General features: G+C 38.6%; 1 protein-coding gene across 6 annotated transcripts in view; it reads left to right on the forward strand.

The window, feature by feature from the left end:
* The window catches only part of magi2a (membrane associated guanylate kinase, WW and PDZ domain containing 2a), a 310,258-nt gene that overhangs the window by 224,459 nt on the left and 60,810 nt on the right, over positions 1-24,989 (forward strand). For all 6 annotated transcript variants that reach the window (XM_037541066.1, XM_037541071.1, XM_017707589.2 and 3 more), the window contains one exon: positions 1,720-2,337. In XM_037541066.1, coding sequence (XP_037396963.1) covers positions 1,720-2,337 — 618 coding nt within the window. The remainder of the gene's footprint in view (positions 1-1,719; positions 2,338-24,989) is intronic.

A 24,989-nucleotide genomic window follows, 5' to 3' on the forward strand; every position in this document is an offset into this window, starting at 1 on the left:
AGCTTCAGTGGGAAACTAAAAAATGACCTTTTTGTACCAAGACTTTATCATAGTCAGTGTCACAGATTTGTTTACATTTTGACTGTGATCAAAAAATAGTGTTGAATCTTGAGTATGTCCTCTTCATTTTACATCTCATAACTTTTCTTTGTTGTAAAATTTAATTTAAATGAAAATTAAATTAAATTAAATTTCTAAAACGCTCTAATTTATTTCCATGTCTAAATGATAGTTCTCAGATTTTGATTGTGCTGTGCACCCTACTGTATGTGATAAACTACAAGAAATGAGATGTAAAAAGATGTATGTGTGTGTGTATAGTGTGTATATATATATCTTTTTTTGAAAATTGGACTAAGTTACAGAGGCAGGAAGGTCATAGAGAGGTTGTTGTAATATCATTTGTTTTCTGGGAGTGTGTGTGAAGTTATTGATTGGGACAGCAGGGGCTGGAGGCAAATGCCGATCATGTTTACTGAGGCTAATTAAAATTCCTCAACGTCACTGGAACAGCCAGGAGGGGCTTGACCTGTCGATGGACATGCTCCATAGTGCATTAAAACGCAGACGCTGTGCTCTGCAAAACTGGCCACACACACACACACACACATTCAGAGGCCTCTGAGGGTGAGCTATTGAAGTCACCTTTCAGTTTCCTGTCATTTACATAATAATGATCATTTTAATTGAAAATGATTATTAGAATTATCTGTATTGGCTCTGCACTCTGACAGGGACTGATAAAGGCTCTGAATTCAGAGGGGGCTGATAAAGCTTCAATTAGGCTGCTGTACCACCTTCTGTATAGGCATGCTATGGCTTTTTATGCCATCTGTTCTTATAAAGATTTATTTTTTATTAGTTTTCACTCACTTTGCTATTATTTTGAGAGTATTTTTACAGCCTTTGCTGTTTATAGCATTAAAATCACATTTTGACAGCTGAAGCATACAGAAACTGTGAGGTCGCAAGTTCAATGCTGGAAGTTCAAGTTCAAGAGAGCATAATTGTGCTTTCTTAGGGTGGGCAGGAGGGTCCACCCTCTCCTTCCATGACTTAGCATGATGGGCAACATTTAGCTGACCTGGCAGAATTAGCCGTTTGTGTTCTCCTCCAAGCACATTAAGTGGTCCATTGACTTTGTGTTAGCAGTTTGAAAAGATGCAGTACAACTTTGAGTGTCGCAGCACGGTAGCATCGCATGACAGCGGGAGACTTAGTTAACGAGTGGAAATTGGATTAGACTAAATTGGGGATAATAATTGAGGAAAAAATTGAAAAAACATTTGTGAAATTGTAGTAAATTAGACACATTATGGATTTATTAATGAATGAGTTTGCTTGCTAGAACTACCTGTCCACTCATAAGCGAAGGTGAACGGTAGCTATTTGACCTTAGTTTATATATGCCTTTCTATCTGGATTTACTTAAGTTAATGCATCATGCTAACTTATAAATAAGATCAGTCAGTGTAGTTAAGTTATAATTAACTATTAGTTATAATAGTTAAGTTTACAATAAACTATCATATTCTGGTTGTTCCCTGAACTTATTTTAGAAAATTAACAAAATATGTTATTTGTCTGAGTGTGTTCAAACCTTTGCAAACCAGTGTATGCTAATGGTGTTAATATATTGAATCACATATCTGCAAGCAGCAAAAGATGAATTATTTGAGTTACACATTTTCAGTCTGTCTTTCTCTCTTTCCTGCTCAGGTGATGTGATTGTGTACATCAATGACGTGTGTGTGCTGGGTACCACCCATGCAGATGTGGTGAAGCTCTTTCAGTCCGTCCCCATCGGCCAGAGCGTAACATTGGTGCTTTGCCGCGGCTACCCGCTCCCCTATGACCCAGAGGACGCAGCCAGCAGCATTATTTCCCCATTGGGCCTCATGGAGCGCCCCCTGCTGGTGAATGGCCGAAGCAGCTACGACAGTTACATGGAGTACATCTCCAGAACGGCCCGTTTTATGGACCCTCTACAACCGCCTTTGACCCAACAACATCCAGGAGATACACACTTGGATGCTGGACCACTTGAAGATAGTGTCTCCATGGCATCGTCAGGGGCGACTGGAGGAGAGCTGATAACGGTCACAATGGTGAAAGGTGCAGACGGGTTTGGCTTTACCATTGCGGACAGTCAGGGAGGTCAGAGGGTGAAGCAGATACTGGAGGCGCAGGGCTGCCCAGGGCTGTGTGAAGGTGACCTCATCGTGGAGGTCAATCAACAACCTGCGCTCACGCTGTCACACACGCAAGTAGTGGAGCTTCTCAAGGAGTGTCCGGTGGGCGCGGAGGCCAAGCTGTTGGTGCAGAGAGGCGGGGCAGGTAAGAGCATGCATATGTGGGTGAGAGAGAAAGTATATTACTGTATATGGTCACTATGGCAACATATGCCATATGGGTAAGCTGCGGGAATCTGTGGGCAGCTGCCTGGAGTCCGGCAGCAGGGGGTGTCTCTATTCTGCTGCAGGAGGGTGCTGGTAATCTACCATGGTCTGGCGATAATCACTGAAGGACAGCTCCTAATGTCCGGCTTCACGTCCTGCCAAGCTTTCGCCTCTGACCTGTGGCTATAGAGGCAAATTCAAATTCAAGCATAGAACCACTGAGTTGCCAGGGAGTCAATGTGATGGCAATACTAATTAAGAGATAAGTCACTATTTATATTAATTTATTATGTATGTAATATAAACAGAGCCCATACACCTTTCTTCATATATATGTCTATTTGAAGGTCCATATTCTTAATTTGTCTTGTATTTTTCTTGTATTTGTTCCCTGAAGACCACTTATATATAACATTTGTGTGGTACCATAAACATTTATAGTTAATTTTTATGTGACTCTCTTTATCTCTTAATTAAATGGGCTTTTCTCAATACTGTGCTTTTGAGACTAATATATGTAAATTAGCTCTGCTCTGAGTGACTGATCTTTGTGGCACCTTAGTCTAAAACCAGACCAGGCTGAAACACTCCTTATAACTTCAGAGTGAATGGGCGGGGCTTATGAGTTGATGGCTGTGTGAGGCATTGTATGTACAGTCGTATGCAAAGGTTTGGGCACCCTGGTCAAATTACATGTAGAGTTGATTTTCAAAGTGTAATTAGCACATTCTGTTAATTACACATACACAGAACACACTTCTGCACGTTTTAATGTGTAATTAATTACTGTTTATTTGCTAACCTGAACATATTGAGTGGAAAAATGAAAAACAGAATTTGGCCTGTGAAAAAGTTACGGCACATTTTATGTTTTATATTTTTCCAATATGTTAAATTCGGAATAAGAAGAAATTGTTCACTATAATTTGCTTTAAAATGCCCTGTTTAAGTATGTTCTCTGTTCAAGATGTGTTGGCTCATTTTTTAGAAAAATTTAGAAAATCAATGCATCATAAATTGAGTGGAAGTGTTTAAACTCTTGCATACAACTAAGCTTTAAGTTGTTACATCACAAGCATGACCGATTCAAATCTCATGGCATGGAGAGAAAAGAAAATGTGTTTCTTCATTATACCAACTTATCAGAAATGATATTGTTACAGAAAAAGCAAAACATGTTTTCAAATTTAATGTCTGTTAATGCAATAAGATTTCGTTAGTGGTTTTTGACCCTTTCTGTTCTGAGTGACAGAATGCTGTATTCATGTTGTGCTTTTAATGTAGGCCTACGTCAGAAATATAGATTGATCAGTTGAACTGTGTGTCCCTGGTGAGTTTGCTGAGTCGTGCTTCTTTTCAAGGCCTTTTCAAAGTGCCAAGTCATATTTAAGGCCAAGGCTGCTTGAGCTGTTTAGAATTCCACAGCCTTCACTGTGCACTGATTAGCAAAAGGAGCAAAGAAATGTGTAAAAATAGACACTGACGCACACACACGCACACACACACACACACACACACATGCACACACACACAAACTACCTATTCTGTCAGTGTGTTTATCCTCTAGCCAGCTATATTCCCTCTGAGGGAGCCTTTCACAATTGCTTTACAATGCACTAAAGTGATACAGTGCTTTTAAACCACTAGAAGCTGCTAACTGTGATTCAATAGCACATCCATTTCAAACTACAGAATAGAATGTAAGGAGAATTGTTATATTCACCACTGAGCCAATGCAGTAAAACATTTTAATACCACATTTTTGGCTGTTTTTACAAACTAACTATAAAACATTAACAGCCAAGAGCTGCATTTCAGCTTTTTAGATAAAATGTGACACCAGGAAGAAAACATTCAGCAGTTTGAAGCACAGGCTCAGGCGCCAGGCCATTTTGTATCTTACAGGATGTCCATTTAAAGCATACCAGCATTTTTCAAACTAATCTGGATCTGCTGTATCTGTAGATTAGGATTCAGAAAAAAAAAAAACGAAAGTGAGTCGAAACTTAGAGAAGTCCATGTGTGATTGCTGAGTTCTGTCAGTAAACATTTATGCATTTCTGTAGAACACTTTAATGAGTTCTTCAGTTAAAAATGTATTTAATCTGGAGGAATTTGTGGTAATTTGTTAGTGTTTTGGGAGTAGTGATGTGGGGAGGGTTCTCACAGGCTCAAATCCATCGCAATGGATGGCATAAGCCCTTAAAGAAAAGTGAAAGTAACTCTAACTGATTTTTATTATAGATTTAGTGGTGTCCAATTCCAGCCCCTCCCAGAGGAATGAAATATCCTATATGAGATCTCCTTTTAATCTCAGGTACTTCTCCTAGACAAAATGGAGTCCAGTTTGAAATCAGAGTGAGACTTCCGCCATTTTCTCCTATTTATGAAATTTGGCTCCTGAGAAATAAAATTCAGATTTTCTTATTTTGATCAAAATGTCACACATGTGGCTTAACTTTTTTGTGTCTGACTCATCTCCCCAGTTTTAACTGAATAATATCATTAGAAAAGTGTAAGATCTCATCGTTTTCCTATACAGCTCTATTCTATAGAGAGAACTCACACTTTTCTCATTCATCACCAGAATTTCTCAAAGTGAAATGTAGATGTTAGTCTCCTCTTTTCTCCTAAGGGGGTTTGGGAGAAACAATTCAGAAATCAGTTATCCTTCATTAATATAATATTGAGATCTCCTTTAATCTCTGAGACAATTTTAAGAAAGAATTTCTTTCCTCTGGGCTGTCACATGATGCTAAGCCTCGAGAGTGAATGCTAGCATGTGCTTGATCCAAGATGCCACCACATCCTTTCAAACTGCTATGACCATAACATCATTAGACTGCTAAAAATGCTTGAAGGAGAATGCTATTGGGGACATCTTACTCACCCAGAGAAAGCAAGGCCAGTTATGCTGTCTTGGACAGTAGTCAGTTGACTGTGGCATCTCCAGAGGTCTAATTCATGATCTCCCGATGATGGGACCAACACTTAGATGGCAGTACCACTTGGGAGACTTGGGAGCCGCTGTTTTACTGTGTTGCTTTGGTACAACATTCTCTCCATCTACATCATCCTTACACCTGTCCTGCAACACAACGTTGACATTACAGCAAATCAAGACACTCCCACTAATTTTACACTTGGCTTTCTCTTCCATGCGTGTTGAGCTGCTTTCTGCTTTATCTCTATTACTTATCAACACCTTTGATTTGTTTGAATACTAGATTCAGTTTCATTTGTAGGACATTCATGCATTGGAATGCTTGTGGTGAAGCACACGTAATCACTCTGCAGCAGGGCAGGGTTATATGCTTTCTAAAAACGATGCATTATTTATTTAGTGACTTAGTGACATTGTCCGTTGCAGTGATATAATACAAAAAATAATCCTAACAATGCGACAGAGTGAAATGTTAATGGGGAAGGACTCCCAACTTCACAGCTTGTTCAGAAGCCTGACAGCCTGAGGCTAGAAACCGTTCATTAGCCAGGTTGTTCTACCCTGGATGCCGCGGTATGGCTTGCCTGATGACAGTATAGTGAACAGGCTGTGTGCTGGATGACTACCGTCTTACCTGATCTTTTGGATTCTTCTCAGGCAACAGGACTAGATAGATAGATAGATAGGTAGATGTCCTGTAAGGTTGGTAGTTTGCTGCCTATGATGCATTCTGCGGTTGTCAGCACTCTTAAGGGCCTTCTGGTCACTTGCAGTACAGCTGCCATACCAGAGAGTGATGCAGCTCTATATGTGATGTATCTGTAGAAGTTGGTGACGATGTCAATAGGCAGTTTCATTTTCGCATGTGTTCTTTCTGTCCAAGTGTGTGAGGGCAGTGTGTACTGTCGCTGCAGTTGTGTTACATGTAGATCTGTTGGAGTGGTATGCAAATTGGTGGGGGTCCATGGTGGCTGAAAGTGTTGAACAGATGTGATCGATGACCAGCCCCTCTAAGCGCTTTATAACTGTGGATGTCAGTGCAACAGGACAGTATTTCAGACAGGTGATGGTCAGTTTCTTGGAACAGGAACAATTGTGGTTTCCTTAAAGCATGTTGGAATCACTGACAGTCTTAGGGAGAGGTTAAAGATGTCAGTGAGAACCTCAGCCAGCAGGTTAGCACATGCTCTAAGTATACTAAGTACCCTAAGTGGACACTGTCAGGACCAGGTGCCTTGTGTGGGTTAACTGGATCTGACCACCTCAGACAGGGAATGGTAAAAATGCAGCTCTCCTGATTCACTGGACAGTTTTGTCAGTTGGCAGTGGAGGTGTTATTTGCCTAAAAATGAGTATAATGTGCATTTAGCTCATATGCAAGTGAGAATGATGACGCCCTAACACAGATCGTACCTCCTTTGTGGTCAGTGATACAACACAGTCCACCCCACATATGTCTGAGATCGCACTCAAGGTAGTTAGATTCTACTCTGCCCCTGTAGTTCCTTTTGGCCAGCCTGATGGTCCTTTGCAGGTCATATCTGGCTTTCTTGTACTTTCTTGTAGCCAGGTCACCAGAGTTGTTGGCAGTGGCCCCATCTCTTAGTTTGGCTGATTGGGAAATGTTTAGATATTGATTCTTGGTACAGTGTCATCAGTGCATTTACTGATGTAGCCCATGATGGAGTCAGCATTTTTGCCAGCTATATCGCAAAAACGTTTTCCAGATTGTAGATTTAAAGCAGTCCTGAAGTGTGAAGACTGCCTTCACACTCCACTGATAGACTGAGAACTGGTTTTGCCTGTAGAAGTCTTTGTCTGTATGCAGTCAGGAGAAGAATGGAGATGTGATCAGTTCAATACTAACTACACATTTTACACACAAATTTCCTGTAATTTGTGGATGTACTTATTTGAGTGGTGCTGTTAATAACTACAAAATACCTGCACTTAAAACTTGACATGGCAGAATGTTAACTGGAATACACTGGCCATTGCACTGAAAGTGACAGCGTGTAAGTTTGCTTAATATCTGTTTAACCCTCTCAAACCAAACATTTTATTGAGGAACCATCCAGGATGTTTAATTTTGTCCCTTTTTAACTCATGAAAATATGTCTCCAGAGTAGCTGGTGAGTGTGCATGTCTGTCTGTCTATCTCTTGATGAAAGAATGTTGCCTTTATTATTGGATGCATTGCAATGGTTTCTCATGCACATATTCAGAACACAGTTCACATTACTGTGGAAATGCTTAATATTGTCCACATTTTTTGATTCTTTGCATTTCAAACTAAGTGCAACAGCAGAGTTGAAATCCTGTGATTAACAGAGGAGGAGACATTAGATGGCAGAAACAGACATTTTGTTTCTCCATTAAAAGGTTTATTGTTCAGCCTTGTGAATAAAGGCATTTATATGATCTGCATCTGCCAAATGGCCAGTATCCTCCATGAACACTCACTGAATGAATAACTGTATAACTCTCCCTGATGAACTGGTGGGAGTTGATGTCCTTCATCATTCACAGAGCTAAGCTCTTTTTCATTCATGATGGAAGTGTCCGCGAGGTCAGCGAGCAAGAGCTTTGGATATTGCAGAATTGTTTGAGTCATTTGCTGTGGAAAATTACATTTATGTTCAGTGATTTTATTTGAGCCAGTTAAGTGATTAAATTTAACCTAGAGCTGGGCAATGTGGCCAAAATGTTATCATGATAAAAAATTCATATCAGTTGATATTAATAATTGATTTTTGCTCCTGTGTGGTTAATTGCAGTTTTAAACTATCCTTTATGGTTAGAACATGACAAGCACTCACCAAACAGTGGAATATTTCACAAATCTGTTATAGAATAGTGGGAGAAAGTGTCTGGTTGGCTGTTTTTGCCAGCGGCTTTTGTAATAGTCATAATTTAAGGCTATCTGGTTACTAAACTGTTCAGTTTCTTAACAACATCAGCTTAGTACGAACAGCAAACATTAGCTGGCTTGGTATGTCAGTGATGCATCACACCAACTTACTGCATCACTCCAACCACATCCATATCAGAGCATATCACAGTATTCAAACACAAGTTGGCAGACATCTGGATTCCTATATTCTGTCATAGTAATTTTTGATGATGCTCGCGTTGTAAAAGCTTTTAGGTATGTTTAAACTTCTTTGATCTACAGTAACATCAATTCAGCCATGTTGTGTGAGTGATGGAGCACTGCTCCAAGTTAGCTATCTGCTAAAAACAGCTAGCCTAGGAAGCTAGTGTTCTCCCTCTCTCAAGTGCCACACATACAGCATCCTCAAATTACTTTTGGTTAAATCAGTGCTGTAACTACCATGAATCCACTTGTTTTTCCACTTCTGTTGCTTGGGAATGCCCTTTTGCAAAAATATGACTGAGTGCTGTAACACACAGTGCTGCAGTTGTGTGGAGTAGACGTGATTTAAAAGTGTTTGTTAGGATGTTAGGAAAGAGGAGAATTTGCTGTAGGACATTAGAGTTATGCCTCTTATATTGTCACTCACACTTGGACACAAATGTTTGGTAGTATCAATCATTTATCAATCATTTCTTATGTTTCTGTCAAGGAAAGTTACATCGCGGTAATCTTTGTTTTTGTGTGTTTTTGGTTTGTGAATACATAGCACTAATTATTATTATTATTATTATTATTATTATTATTATTATTATTATTATTATTGTTAATGTTTTATCGCCCAGCCCTGTTTTAACCTAGAGCTGACCCGAATAATTTGAATTCTCAAGTATTTGTTGGTTATATTGCTATTCATTTCTTGTTTTTTTTTTTTTGTATTTAGAAGGCTTGCTCATTCTTTACGCCACAGAAGTTAGTAGCTTAAAATATATTTAATCACCAATAAAAGTGCTAATATATTGCTAATATATCGGCTACTGAAGCTAAAAGATCAAAGAAGCTTAGAAAGAAGTCAAGTGTTGGAGCAAACTACCAGATAATAAGAAAATTGCTCGGTGTAAGGATAAGAGGCTGGTACATCATGGCGGTTTTGATAAATTATCTCAAATCTGTAAGTGTAGCAGTCCTTATCCGAGTACCAGTATGCATCCAGTCCTCACTGCCTCAGACTGAGCTCAGTAACCATGGATTAATGGAGAATGTGTTGCATATGGTTGTATATAGAACTTTTTTGCTCATGGTTCTCTATAGCACCATAAAGGCTTCAGCTATTGTTAGAAGCTTTACATCATTAACAATTAGCAGAACCTTTTTTTGGTGCTATACATAACTCATTGTTCTAAATGAACTATCATTTTTAAGTGTGTGGAGTAGATGGGAAGAGCGTCTGTTCTCTCAGACAGATAAAAAAACTAAAAAAACAAAAAGAACCATAAAATATTATTATTTTTACAGGTGATTTTGAGTATTTGAGTACTAATTGAGAGTAATTAAGTCTGTAAAATGCTGTTTGGGCCATGCCTAATTTAGTATTTAAAAGTCTGTATGTATGTCTGTATGTATGACTTGTGATGATAATAATATGATATTATGTCATGATATTATATTATGTTAATTATTTCTCATTTGTCTCCTCTTTTATGTTGCTTGGTTACACCCGTGTCTGTGGCTACGGATGAAAAGCCGATTTCAGCTTTGCACAAGCTGATGTTGGCTTGTTTATGTGACTGATGAATACTGAGACAGGCCGACGATGCAGTAGAGACCAGTCACAGTTTCTATCTTCTCTGAAACAGACACTAATCCAGCAAAACCTCTGAACTTTAAAAGCCCCTGATATATGAGAGAGAGAAAGAGAGGAACACGTAACAGCATGTCACCGCCCGAGAGACAGTGGGTAACATCTCCCATACCCCACCTTATTGGGAGGGAGAGAGAGGGATAAAAGAGGATGAGAGAGAAAGAGAGAGGGAAAGAGGAATAGAGGGAGAGTAACAGAGAGTGAGAGAGACAGAGAGAAATGCAGAGAGAGAGAGAGATAGAAACCAAAGAGAGAGGGAGAACATGACACATACTGTGCCCATGAAGAGAGAAAATGATGAAAGATGTGGAGAGAGTTTAAGAAAGAATAAGAAAGACAAGAGAAGAAGATAAATGAGGGAGATAGCGTAGGAAGAGCGAGACGATGAAAAGAGAGCCGCAGTGTGCTGGACTGTAGCAGGTCAGAGTGTGTGTATGTGTTAGAGGGTAATGAGGGACATGATTGCTGGTTAAGCTTTTCTGGCTTAGACACTGCACACACACACACACACACACACACACACAGTCACACACATACAAACGTACTCTAACATTACACTCATTTTCACATAATCACACAAAATCACACGAAACACACACAGACACTAGTTATCATACCTTTTATGCAGTTCACACAGCAGGTGTGGTATAATATCCCCGTCACATATTACAGATTTAAAATGATTCATCTTAGCTTATATATTTTTAAGGCTGTCAAAGTTAAGGCTTTACTGTGATACATTATTAATGGCACTATTTTATTAACCCTTATAAAGCATTTTCCTAGTTTCAGCCTTCTAACCATCCATAGTAGTGCAGGCTGAAGCCCAGCTTCTCACACGCTATATGTTGCTATGACTCTGTGACTATTCAAATACAGCTTTTAAATGGCATTTAAAGTGATACCTTTGGCAATTTCAGCAGACTACACTGTACAGCATTCATAGGAGACCTATGGATAAACTAACCAGCAGCAAAATAACAAAAGCAACAACAAATTGTGAATGGGAGCGAGAGGCTACAATCACAGAGGAGCTGGAATCATTTACTGTACATATGATTCATAAGATATATACACAGCCTTTGTTTGGAACATGCAGCCACTGCTGCTCTCACTAGACATCGTTGATGAAAACTTAAAACTGTACTCACTCTATAGAGATTCAGGTTCATGGGAAACCTGTGTTCACATATTGAAAATAAAGTTACTGAATTATCAAAGTAGTCAATATTCTCTTTTACGCTTATTTATTCACTCAAATATTCAACTATGCCCACTATGACATCACAAAATTCTCTGCTTTTTAATGGAAAAATCCAAATTTGATTGGGAACAGTGCAAAACTTACACAGGCATGTATTATCTGAGGTATTATTTGAGTAGATCATTCTCAACACTGCAGTGACACTGACTTGTGGTGCTGTGTTAGTGTGTGTTGCACTGGTGTGAGTGGATTAGATACTGCTGGAGAGGCTGAAAATAGTCCACCAGCTAAAAATTTCCAGTCAACAGCATCCTGTGGGCAGCGCCCTGTGACTTCTGATGGATTAACACACCACCACATCAGTGTCATTGCAGTGCTAAGAATGATCCAATAGCCAAATAATACATGCTCTGGTCCTGTAGGGGTTCTGACCATTGAAGAGCAGGTAAAAGGGGGCTAACAAAGTATGCAGTGAAAAAGATGGACTACAGTCTGTAACTATAGAACTACAAAGTGCACATATATGGTAAGTGGGCAATGTAGATACAAGCAGGTGGTTTTGATGTTATGATTGATAAAAGTCCAATCAAGCCAGGAATATTCATTAGGCTGCATTTTTTTAAGATAATTAAGATATACCTGGACATGTAAAGGTGAGATCTCATCCCCAATAGAGTGTGTCATTCTCTACTCATCCATAGCCAAAAACCTTTTCAATAATAACAGTCGTTTTCATAACATCATTGTCATGAGTAGTCTGTGAATTTGGTACTTACAGTGCTCTTTAACTAGCTACAAAAGCTGAAATGCTCTGGAAAAAATGCCAAAGCAAACATTTACTTAAATGCATCAAGTCATCAAAGGTAAGACATACATTGAATATAGCTAAGATGGCTATGTTTAGATGCTGAAGTTTTCTTTTTCCTCATCTTTGTAAATTTCAGCTGTCTGACTTATTTTAACACAAATATGCTGTCTTCATTGGGCAGAAGTTGTGCCTGTGGTGAGTGAGTGTGTGCTTTATAGCAAAAGGTGCAGTTGTTTAGTAAAATATTGGCTGTGTTTATGTGAATCCTGTATTCTGTTTCATTGCTATTGTCTTGTATTACCATTGAGCAGAAGCCTTGGAATAGGTAGGGTGATGACTGCACTGCTGTTAACACTAGGCTATAGCCTGATGTAATGGCATGTCAGTATGGGTTAGTGACTGACCACCCCCTGTAGATGTTGCACCCCTGTAAAAAGAGGTTCTGGTGCTGCCCCTGAGCTTGCATTTAGTTGAAAAATTCTAATCAGTACCGTTCATCACAAGTTCTTTGGCATTTTGTGGCATATATAACTTTGTTATTTTAAAACATTTCTGTATAAAGCATTCTCTGTTTTCAATACTTCTATAAAGCATTCAGGCTCAAGCTCACTTCAGCAGTTTGCTTCTAAATGCTGTTCTTTGGTCCATGCATTTGCAAACTGCTTCGTGTCTGGGCTCTGATTAATCCAGACAGATTGTGTGTTTTGCCCTGTTGACTCACATGGTGAGATGCTAACGTATTAACATAGCATATGGGTACTTAGCCTTGATGTGCTAACAGACGGAAGTGAGATGCTAGCATGATAACATAGTATTTGTCTGTGTGCTTAGCCTTGACTTGCTACCAGACTGTAGTTAGATGCTAATGCTTTAACATCGCATCTGTTCGTGTGCTAAGCCTTGACTTGATAACAGACTGTACCAAGAATCTAGCGTGACCATTTAGCATATGCTTGTGTATTTAGCCTTGACGTGCTAACAGACTGTAACATGTTAGTAGTGTGTGAACGTAGCATCTGTCTGAGCAGCATGCCGTGAGTGGCATATGGGGCGAGAGAAAGGTCAGTGCATGCTAAGCACCGCAGTCTGGACATATCCGTTAGAGCTGAAGCAGGAAGACTCTGACCAACCATGTTGAGGACACTGTTGACTGTCAATGCAGCAAAGTTGGTTCTCAACACTGACTTTGATCAGAATTATTTTCTTTGGTCTCAGTGAAGCAATATGGTTCCTAGCCAGTTTTTCATTTCAGCATTGTGCCTATGTGCTTATTAGAAACATGAAACATGTACATTCACTTTCTGGACAATTTATGAGCTCTGCCTATATTTAAGCTCTGCTATGTCGGTTTAGAATCAATAATGTAACTCCTCTTTTGCAGAATTGATCAGCCTCCCTCTACCTCATTCATCATTGAACAAATATGAATTGTTGAAGTACTAACTCAGTACCATATATTTACATACTGGGTGTGTCTCTTCACCGGCTGTGTGTTGACATTCTCCCCAGCCTACCTTCCCTTCATGTCGTCTAGATTCATAAACTTTTGTGATTCATGCCAGTTGGTACTGATCAAAAGTCAGTGTTGAGAGAATGGAGTTACAACGTTATTCTTTGCTGAGTGTGATCCTGAGACTACATCTGTACTCTGATCTGTACTGCCAGCACTTGGGGAGGTGGTCCAGAGTAACACTGACGAGGGCAAAGCTTTGTTACAAGCATCTATGATCATATTTCTGCAACATAATACGAACTTGCCCAAATCATCATTTTAATATCAGCAGAACAAGCAGTGTTAGTACAATGTACTCCGTTTACTTAAGTGTAAATGATTTATTAAACTTAAAACATTTGAGATAAGCAGTTTCCTCAAATGATTTGAGTTGAGTTAACCCATCAGGTTTTACGGTGTACTGTATATACCCATTACACCTCAGTATTGAATCCTACTGAGCATACCCACTACATTCTTGCTAGAGTGTCCTAGTGAGAGTACACCTCAGTGTTCAGTCTACAGTGCCTACAACATCACAAGTTCTGAAGCTGCAGTGGGAGGCCAGTTGGGGAGAGAATTTCAAGTGTCCAGCCAGGCCATTAAAGAGCCTAATAAAACTGTCACAGGGTCACTAAAATGTTGAGCCACTCCTTTAATATGCACCAATTTGGGTGGTCTGTCTGAGCTCTGGACACTAACCATCCATTCTGATTATAAATTCACTGTGTCTCTATCACCCCCCCCCCCACCTCTCTCTCTCTCTCTCTCTCTCTCTCACTCTCTCTCTCACTCTCACACACACACACACTTTCTCTCTCAGAAACCACACAAGCAAGTCTATAATCTTAAATTATAAATTTCATTTTTGTGAACAATTACTTTAATAACACAATAGATTTTCGTTGGGAGTGACAAGGATGGACAAGATTAGAAATGAGCAGATCAGAGGGACGGTGAAGGTGGAGCAGTTTGGAGATAAAGCCAGAGAGGCCAGGTTGAGATGGCTTGGACATGTGTTGAGGAGGAATAGTGGATATATTGGTCAAAGAATGTTGGAGATGGAGCTGCCAGATAGAAGAAGAGGTAGACCTCAGAGAAGGTTTATGGATGTAGTGAAGGTGGACATGGAGATGGTTGGTGTGAAAGTAGAGGAGGCAGTGGACAGGGCAAGATGGAGGCAGATGATCCGCTGTGGCGACCCCTAAAGGGAGCAGCCGAAAGAAGAAGAAGAAGAAGCGTGTGTGAGCTAGAGCTGGACTGTAAGTGTGTCTACACATCGCTCAATCGGCAGCTGACCCATCTTGCAGTCTCGCAAACAGCAAAAATACTGCAAAATAATTAAACCACTTCACTAACGTTAACATGAACCCATGTTAACAAGGAAGCTGTATGTATTCAGAAATGCACGTAAGTGGAGGTGACTGGTGGTCTCTTTCTGGAATATGGCAACACAACCAAATGTCAGATGATATTTAGAGACAGTCAAAAGTCACTACACTTCCATCAAAGATTATGGAGAAACAAGACAGTCATCTTTCGAAGGACATAACACTTTGGATTGTGCTTAAAATGACCAAGGACAGTGAAGCATCTGAATAAAGTAAATATCTTGATGTTCTGTTGATGCATTGCTTCATTACTTTCATTAAGTGTATGTATGTATTGTTAATATGTTACTTCTATTACGCAAAACCTAACCTTACTCAACATTAGCCAAAACTTAACCTTAACCCTGACCTTAGCCTTAACCCATAAACTCCACAGAGGTCCAAATGACACACTCCCACTTTCTATAATATCCCAAACTTTATTTAAAATGCTAATTTATTTTACATGTGATGGTCTTGTTGGTGAGGTAGTTGCTCTTGTGTTATATTAACAGCATGTGGAGAAAATTCTTCTTTGACACCAGAAGTGAAAAAAGACCCAAAACACTTGTGATGTTCAAATATGTATATGTGGTATAAGCGGTCACTTTTATATGGAACGTTCTAGTGACTAGGTTCAACATCAGAGTTAAAAACATTTTTCTGACTGTTAACAGAATTGGATCATGAAAAATCCTTTAGCTGAATTAATTGCACCAAACAGTTTTACTTAATTGCAGGAAATATAGGCTTCGGTAGTAACAGCTCCTAATGTTATATACTGATTTTCAGACTTTGGGGCACAATTACTTCAATACAATGAGGTCTAATCTAACTACTCACCATATGGCCATTAGGGATAAGCATGCAGAAAAGAAAATGAGGTCAATGCGGTTGTGTCCCGATGTCCAGTGAGTGTAGCGCAGTGACTCTAGCCAGTTCCAGCTGCCCTGCCAACCTGTTACAGAGCAGCACTGAATCAACCAACCCTTACTCACTGTAACTGAGTGAAGAATTCTGTTTGATGCCAATTCTCTCTCGCTCTCTCTCTCTCCCCCCTTTACTCTTCTCTTTTTCCCTTGTCTTCTGTGTCCAGTAATGCTCATCTATCTCTTTCAGTCTCTTCTCTTATTCCTTTTCATGCTCCCCTCACTCTCTTATTCTATCTGTCTTGCACAACTGAGCTGGCCTGTTTTTTTTCATTGTGCCACTCTATGTATGGCCACTCCATTTGTCTCTCTCTCAGTCTCTCTCTCTCTCTCTCTCTCTCTCTCTCTCTTTCTCTCTCTCTCTCTGTCTCTGTCTCTCAGTTGCTGTCCCTCTTTCTCTTTTTCTCTGTGTTTCTTTCTCTCTTTCACTCTCTATTCTGGCTGGGCAGTCTTAATCTGTCTCTTTCTCTCCCTTTCTGCTCTCTCTCTGTTGCTTCTCCCTCTTTTTTCTCTCTTGCTCCTTTTCACTCTCTTTCAATCTTTCGCTCTCCCTCTCCTTCTTTTTTTCATTTTGTAATGCCGCACAGCCATCTCAGTGTATCCACTGTCTTTTCTGAGTGAGTGACCTCAGATCAGATGAGACCACATTCTCTCTCACTTGCTGACATTTGGATGTAACAGTAGTCCAAATAAGAGAATCCCTGTCAGAGAATGTCTGTCTGCTTTTAGATGAATGTGAGCAGTATGAATACAGAAATGACTAGATCAGACATGCTAATGTGGCTAAAAATGTATGATAGCTAGTGGCCACCGGTTGGCATGATGTAATTTGCATAGTGTTAATTGGTGGCTGTTCGCTTTCATGCAGTAGCTGTTGGCCTTTCAGATTAAAATGGCTTGATGGAAGAGAAGACGTTTGAATAGAATAGTCAATATTATAGTCAGTCTTATTGTACAGTAGTGCGTGAAAGTCAGTGAATCCTTTAGGATTTTCTATATTTCTGCATAAATGTGAATTAAAGCATCATCAGATTTTCAGATATCACAAATGTGTAATGTTTGTGGTATTAACAGAAATGTGTAACGGGGAGCGAGGAGGCGGACGCATATGCGGAGATAAGTGACTTAAATAAAGGACAAATCCAGGGTCGTGGTCATAACAGTCCAGGTTCAGATGGCCAACACAGATAGACCGACATACAGACATGATGACGAACACAGGAAAACTACAACGGGGGCTGGAGGAACGAACACCAAACAAAATCAACAGCACATACATCAAACATCCAAATATCAAACACGATCAAACATATCAAACAAAGACCAGCACAGACCAGGGCAAACACAGGGCTTAAATACACGCCAGGATAACGAGGGACAGGTGGGAAACGGGTGGAAACAATCGGGGCAGAGTCACAAAACAAAGGGGCAGGATTGTGTAACATTGAAGCATTTTCCTCAATAAATAAATGACCAAGTCTAATAGTTTTGTCTTTATTTTGTGTTTAATTTGGTTCTCTTTATCTACTATTAGGACTTGTGTGAGTTCCAACATTTGATATTTTGTCTTTGTTGTATTTTCCTTTAAAAATACGGTTTACATGTTTTGCATTTCATTGTATCCTATATATATTTACAGTCTGCACACCGTTCCAACTTTTTTGGAAATGGGGTTGTATATTTTCCTTTACTCAGTAGCAGCTTCCTGACAGCTGCATGTACTTTCAGACTTTTGTTGTTGAGTTGTCTACTTACATTGGAAGGATGGACAGAAACACCTGTGAATTGTTTCAGGCAGTTGTTAGAAATCCCATTTTCTCAGTATCTTTTTATGATATGTTCAACTCCAGTTTTGGAAACTCCTGTTTTTTCACTTTGACTTTCCTCTTTCTTATGCAAGTGCATTATGTAATCTGTTTCGAAATATCTCCTGAAAAATTTATAATTTGTACTTGTATGTAATAATGCTAGCAGCTGACTCTGGATTATGGCTGATTTAAGAAAACACTCTCTCACAGCGTCTCATCATAAAGCTAATTATCTCAGACTGTGTGATATTCTCATTAAGGCGGATCTAACCCATCCATTCAGACACTACTCACTGGGTGTGTACCAGCACTGTGTTTAAACACACACACACACACACACACACACGCACACACACACATTGACACACAAACACACATGCAAATGAGTGAATTACTTTTATGGCTTTTACAGCACATACCAAAGCACTGCTGGTGCTGGATGAGTTTTCCTAAATGAGGTTATGTGATGTAATATTGGTGAATTTAATTGGCCAATTGGTCTGAGATAAAGTATTGGTGTAATTTAACTGAATTCCCACAGACAATCAATACTACTAGGACACATCTGTGTCTATTAGCAGGTTTTATTATTCCATTAGAGAGAGGTGGTTTGGAACAGAACAACTATTACTGAAGGAGCTTCAGGTTCAGCAAATTACAGAAGACCATACACTGCTCCATTATTACAGACAGACTGTAAAAACTACACATTGCAGATTCATACTGGATTAAACTCCATAATTCTTACTGACAAACTGTAATAACTCCACACTCCAGATTCATACTGAACTGAAAACAGTCCACACTTATTTTTGTCAGTCTGTAAAAACTACACACACTGCATATCCATACTGGAATAACTGTTGCTCCTGTTAGATTTGTGCTGGTCAGTTTCTGACCACAGAGCTGCTCTTGGCTGGGTATTTTTGAGTGGTGGCTGTGTCTGACACACCTGATACACTATCATGACAACTTCCATGTCAGTGTCACTGCTGTACTGAGGTCCACCCCTCAAATAATGTCTGCTCAACAGCGCTCCTGTGTTAAGAAACGGACCAATGATGAATGGAGTAGATAGAGGTTGATAAGTTGTGCAGCAACAGATGAGATACAATGTGTAACTATACGCATGTAGGCCTGTAGAGGAGCTATAGGATAGGTATTTCTAATAAAATGGCCAGGCGGTGTATTTTAGCTGTACAGCAAAAATCTACATTCTCTCAGAACGATGTTCAGCAAGACCAGCTTACATGTACAGCTGTAGTCTTTGAACACGCTGCTTTTTAATGTGGCATTTTTGTTTGTTGGCAGCGCTAACGGCTAGAGCTTTAGCCTTCAGCAGTGAGTGGTTGGCCCTGCAGGTAGACAGTGTAAATGTTTTAATCAGTCTTGGGTCTGATTCAGATGGAGCACAGCAACATAAATATCACTTCAGTTAGAGGATGGTTTCTGTTAAATTGTCTTGGGGCTTTTTGTCGAGTTTGTACTCAGATTGCTAATCCGGAGTGCTTTTTAATTGGCTCGGTTTGATCCTCAGAGATGGGCGTCCAGCCAGAGGAATCAGGCAGCCATTTTGGCAGCTTGTTCTGCTGCTAGATGAGTTGGCTAGGCACTGTGTGTGTGTGTGTGTGTGTGTGTGTGTGTGTGTGTGGTTATTCACTACACCAGGGTTGAACATAATCCAGTGCATTTTTGCAGTTTGCATTGGAACATTTCAAAAAGCCAATCAGCTGCTGCCAGATTACATCTCAACAGCTGCACTGGCCAGTCAGGGTTAGATGGGGACAACACTAACAAAAGAGATGCATTGAGTGTATTAGTTTCAAATGTGTTCATATTTTAATGAATAATATACACAGTCATATGCAAAAGTGTAAACATGCCTGGTCAGATGTTGTTGATTTTCTGAGAATTAGTAAGTAATTAAAACGAGTGAAGAATGTTAGAATAATAACTTGTCCTCTATAGGGAAGAAACGCTGCAAGAAAATGGTATCATGTCAAGTAAAATGATCTTAAATCTAGTCATTAAATCTAATATTCTTTCTGCTGAGATTGTTGTAAGATTATTTTAAGATTATTGGGATAGATAGATTCTTTATTTATCCTGAAGGAATCATTTATTATTTATTTTCAAACATTTTGTACTGCTATCTTATTAAGTAAATTTATCTCACTATATTATCAGATCATTTTGCTTGTTTTAAGAAATGCACTTGAAAATGATCTGCCAATATAGTGAGATCAATTTACTTGCTAAAATAACTTAAACAAATAAAGATGTTGAGAAATAAGCTAGATAATCTTATAATAAGTGCACAGCCATCTCAAAATAAGAAATTTCAGATAGATTGGCTAGAATTAAGATCATTTCACTTGACGAGATACTTTTTTTTTTGCAGTGTAATTTTTCTAATAGGTGATTTTTTCTATAAATTGTAGTGCATAATTTCTTTTAATAACTTATTTTAACATGTTTTAACACAGCAAAAAACAACATAAAAATCTGAATTAGGAAAAATACATCTTATGAGATTTTTTTTATAAACTAAGTTTTAAGTTAAAATATCAGTACTTCATTTTTTTGGCAGTTTAAATTGTTCTTGCTTTTCTGAAATTCTTGAAATGAGCTTAAAATTTTATGTAAAAATGTATGAGCTCAATGTAGTATGTAAATGTTAAATGTTGTTCAATCCCCAGTCCATGCAGTTTAGTTATATAGTGTTTCAGCCTAGACTGCATAATACAAAGCCTCCAGAACAGTGTTCAGTGTTCTGTGTATGTATATTATATATATACTTAAAACATTTAGCTTTTTATTTTGTATTTGAGGTCGACTTATGTCCTTTATGTATATATATATATATATATATATATATATATATATATATTTGATTTAATTCTAAGCAATAAAGAGAGATTGAGTCAAGAGTCATTCAACAATGAATTACGACGGTACATAAAGGACATAAGTGGACCTCAAATACAAAATAAAAAGATAAATGTTTTAAGTTGTTTTTCAGAATTAACCACATGATAATGAGACACTAACAATGTCTCAAGTCCGTCTCTTAGCTTGAGTGGGTTTCTTGTTTAAATCTCCATTAGCTAATGAAACTGGCTCTGACTGTGATACCGGGCTCCGGGCAGCGAGGTGTTGATTTGGCGTTAAATGGACATCAGATGTCCTGATTACACACAGTGTGTTTCAATTACCTCTCACTGATGTCCACACGTGATCAGAAGAGAGACAGAGAGAGGGAGAGAGACAATGAGAGAAGACTGTTGAGAGGTTTGAGAGAGAATGAAGAAGGAGACAAAGAAATAGAGAAACAGGGAGAAAGAGAGGAGGAGTGGAGTGACAGAAGGAGAGAGAGAACAGAGATGGAGTGAGAAATGAGAGAGAAGATGAGGTACTGAGAGAGAGCAAGAGCAAGAAAGAAGGAGCTGTTGGCTTCAGTCTGCACGCTGAAATAAAGACTGAATCTGACTGTAAAACAGCAATAATTCATCTAAAACAATGAACACTACCAATTCAAACACTGAAATGAACATTATTTCAGAAAATCTCTCTCCGTTCTTCCCTCTTTAACCACTGAAAATCAGAGTCGTCACGTGTTAATTGTATATTTCATTTAAACATGTGGAGAAATTGTGTGGCAAGTACAGATTCTGAACTTTGAATACACACCACATTTGTGCAGTTAGTTGAAAAGGAGATATTTTGTTGTCTTTTGAATTTGATTAAAAGTTATTGCTGTGTGTCTTGTTTTGTGGAAAGAAAAGTTATTGTCATTTTTGCCAAGTTTGTAGTAATCTCTTCACATCAAAACATGTATAAAAAAATCAGATGTACAACCTCAAACCAATACAGAATGTATGAAAGGCTAATTCACATTACGTCATGTTGCTGTTGGAACAAAACCCTATCCTGAATTTTTGTCATTTTTAAAAAAAAAATTACATAATTTGAAAATACCAGCTCTTTACTTTGTGTGAAAATTTCATGACAAATGGACCAATTGCTCTTTGAATGAAATATTTTTGCATGAACTTCCATTGAAAGTTGGAAGTTCCTACCGCTATAACGGCACAAAGATATAGATACTTAAGATATTTAAGATACAAAGCGTTGTCCCAACACAACATTTACAAATAAATAAATATGTACTGAAAATCAAAGGTAGAATCAAAAAAGTGTTTGAACCAGGTAGTTCTGAACAATTTGTGTAAAATATCTAATTGTGATTTTTCCAACTAATATTGTGATTGCAATTGAAATTGTGATTTAAAAAAAAAGACATTCTGGCCTGATATGTTCTGGTGTAAAAAACTCAATGTCCCCCTTTTTTGGCTTGAGGCTTGGTGCCTGAACATAATGTGCCATATTGTCGATAAGTTGTGGTTGTGATGTCACAACACATGGAGGTTTGCTTGCCTCTGATTGGTCTAACTCACCTACAGGCAGTTCACATACTCTTATTAGGTTCTGACTCCCCTCTTAAAACTTAAAACAACATGTTTGCTAATGTACACACTGAATAATGATGGTTCTTCAAGGGTTCTTCAGTAAAGACAATAGTTCTATGTACAACCATAAGCACTCCACCGATGTACATACATAAAAAGTTCACGGCATGATGAAATGGTTCGTCAGATTGAATGTGTTGTATATGGTTTTATGTAGAACTGTTTTTAAAAAAGTTCTGTATAAGACCAAAATGTCCTTCTATTGTTATATGCTTGACATCAACAAGCAACAAAGTAACAATACCAGAACCCTTTTTAATGCTATACGAAAGCACATACAACACATTCTCCAACCTGAAGAACCATTTCACCATGGAAAGAACTTTTTATGCATGCAAATGGGTCTGAGTATTCATGGTTCTATATACAGGGTGGCCCACGACAACCAATCCACTTTGGAAGCTGGCACGTTCCCTGAGTTTTTCCAGCAAGATGGTGCACCACCACATTATGGGTGTCAGGTCCGAGCATTCCTAGATGAACAATTTCCTGGAAAGTGGATTGGTCATCATGGGCCAGTTGAATGGCCCCCAAGGTCTCCCAATCTGATCCCCTTAGACTTTTATCTTTGGGGTCATCTGAAGGCAATCGTCTATGCTGTGAAGATACGAGATGTGCAGCACCTGAAACTACGGATACTGGAAGCCTGTGCTAGCATTTATTCTGCGGTGTTGCTATCAGTGTGTGAAGAGTGGGAGAACAGGAAGTTAATATCACCAACCATTCCCATTTTATTTAGGTGTATCCATATAAATGGCCCACCCTGTAGAATAACTGTCTTTACTAAAGAACTATTTTAAGAACTTTGGAGAACTATGTTTTTTAAGAGTGTAGGCTATAATAAAAAAAATTGCAACTATTGCGATTTGAAAATTGCTTAAATTGCAATTTCGATATAAAAACGATTTATCTTTCAGCCCTAAAACCAGGTCATGTCTTTTCAAATGTGTCATTATGTGGTGCCTTTGCTACAGAAGCTCCTTAAAGGGGATGTTTTTTTAAATGTCTGCATATTTATGTGGCTAAGATAAAACCAAGATCCAGTGGTCAGAGTCAGAGTGTTTTGATGTGAAATGCTCCATTACCAAGTCAGAACTGTTCACAGTGGTGGTGATAGGAACCAAAAGTCTGAAGAGTTTCATGCCTCTGAAAGTCTCCTCACAGGCAGTTGTTACATGCTATGGTTATTACTACACTGCCTGAAGTCTAACATTGTTCTATGATAGTTGTGAGAAGCTCTTTAGCTAAGACTTTTTTAAACATCCAGAGAGGTACATACAGGTCATGATAAGGCAAAGCAGTCCTCAAAGCAAACGTTTAAAGATTTCAACCATTTTACCATCGTCAACAGGTTTACTTATAATTTTGGATAGTAAATAAAATATATTTATGTTGTTTGTGTATATTTATGACATTGACACCACTATACATACAATGAGCCATTTCATTTTAAACTGCTCTGAATGACTTTGTGTATATCTCAAGGAATTAGTTATGTTGCAATTTTGAAAAATCAGTGGAATTTCTGTTCACATAAGCACACATTGAAAACTTCGCCGTTTTAAGTTTGAGTGAGAGAAAAAAAAAATGTTCGTTGAAACACATTTATAATAGAAGCCAGGGAGCAGATGTGCTCTACCCATTGGTTTCTATTAAAAGTGTGTTTTGAATAATGAGGAGTTCTTTTCGAAGTGCAGGGAAATGTGGTGAAATTATTGTCTGTGCTAATCGACCATGTACTAAATTCAGCAGATGGAAGTTAGATTGAAAAACATTGGAGTATTCCTTTGAAAGCCTAGGCTGTGCTGTCTGAGCCGGGCCTGGTTTCGCCATATGAGACAGTAGTGAGGCTCAGCGGAGCAGTTAAAGCATGATTGGTTGTTTTTTCTTTCTTTATGTGTAATGACTCATTGTCATTCGGCTCTTGGGCTGCTCTTTATGTTTCCCTTTGTGTTTCCCTGCCACTCATTACGGCTCCTACTTTTGATGGTTGGTTCATTTTTTCTGCATCATAGAGTTGCCTCCAATCCATTTCCCAGTATGAATATTAGACTGGTATGAGTAGAAGATGCTGGATGGATTATCTGAGGGGAATAAAGAATGACTCTGATCCAGTCCTGTAACAAATCTGTCCTGAAATAGCACACACTCCCACTGTGTGATGTGATGTTGTTAGTTGTCTATGTGAGGTAGTAGAGTGTTCGAGTTGTTTCAGCATGATGGTCTACCTTTAGAAGATCATCTTAAGTGAAGTGATTCACTTATAAATAGCTCATTTTGAAAGCAGAGCAGTTTTTAAAGAAGAAATATCAACTCCGATTCGTGCAGGTTTCAACATTGGTATCAGTATCACTATTGGCTGATACTCAAGGTTTCAGTATCAGTATTTATTCAACACACTGTTGTATGTGATATTATGTGTGAGATCCATTTGCTTCATTTAAAGGGCTAAGATTCAAAAACAATCTGTACAAAGGCTTTGTGATGGTCAAAGTCAGAAATTTGCCTAAATTTAAGTAGTAACCTAGAAATAGTGCAGAATGTTGAATATTTCTCCTTCATTAGACTTTTCTTTTTCATTTGATCTTGTTTTAATTTTTTCAAAAACCTATTTTTTTATTGTTTAGAATGTGATATTTTTATTTTTAAATTAAAGAAAATCCCAGATTTTCAATGTGGTTTCAGATCTTGCACCCTACAGTGGTTATTTTTGAAAACCTGCAATGGTTCCCCTTCACACTGGTTATATCGCCTTGTTAGTGTTCATTTT

Source organism: Pygocentrus nattereri, chromosome 1 (assembly GCF_015220715.1).
Source record: "Pygocentrus nattereri isolate fPygNat1 chromosome 1, fPygNat1.pri, whole genome shotgun sequence".
In the NCBI taxonomy this organism is placed as follows: domain Eukaryota; kingdom Metazoa; phylum Chordata; class Actinopteri; order Characiformes; family Serrasalmidae; genus Pygocentrus; species Pygocentrus nattereri.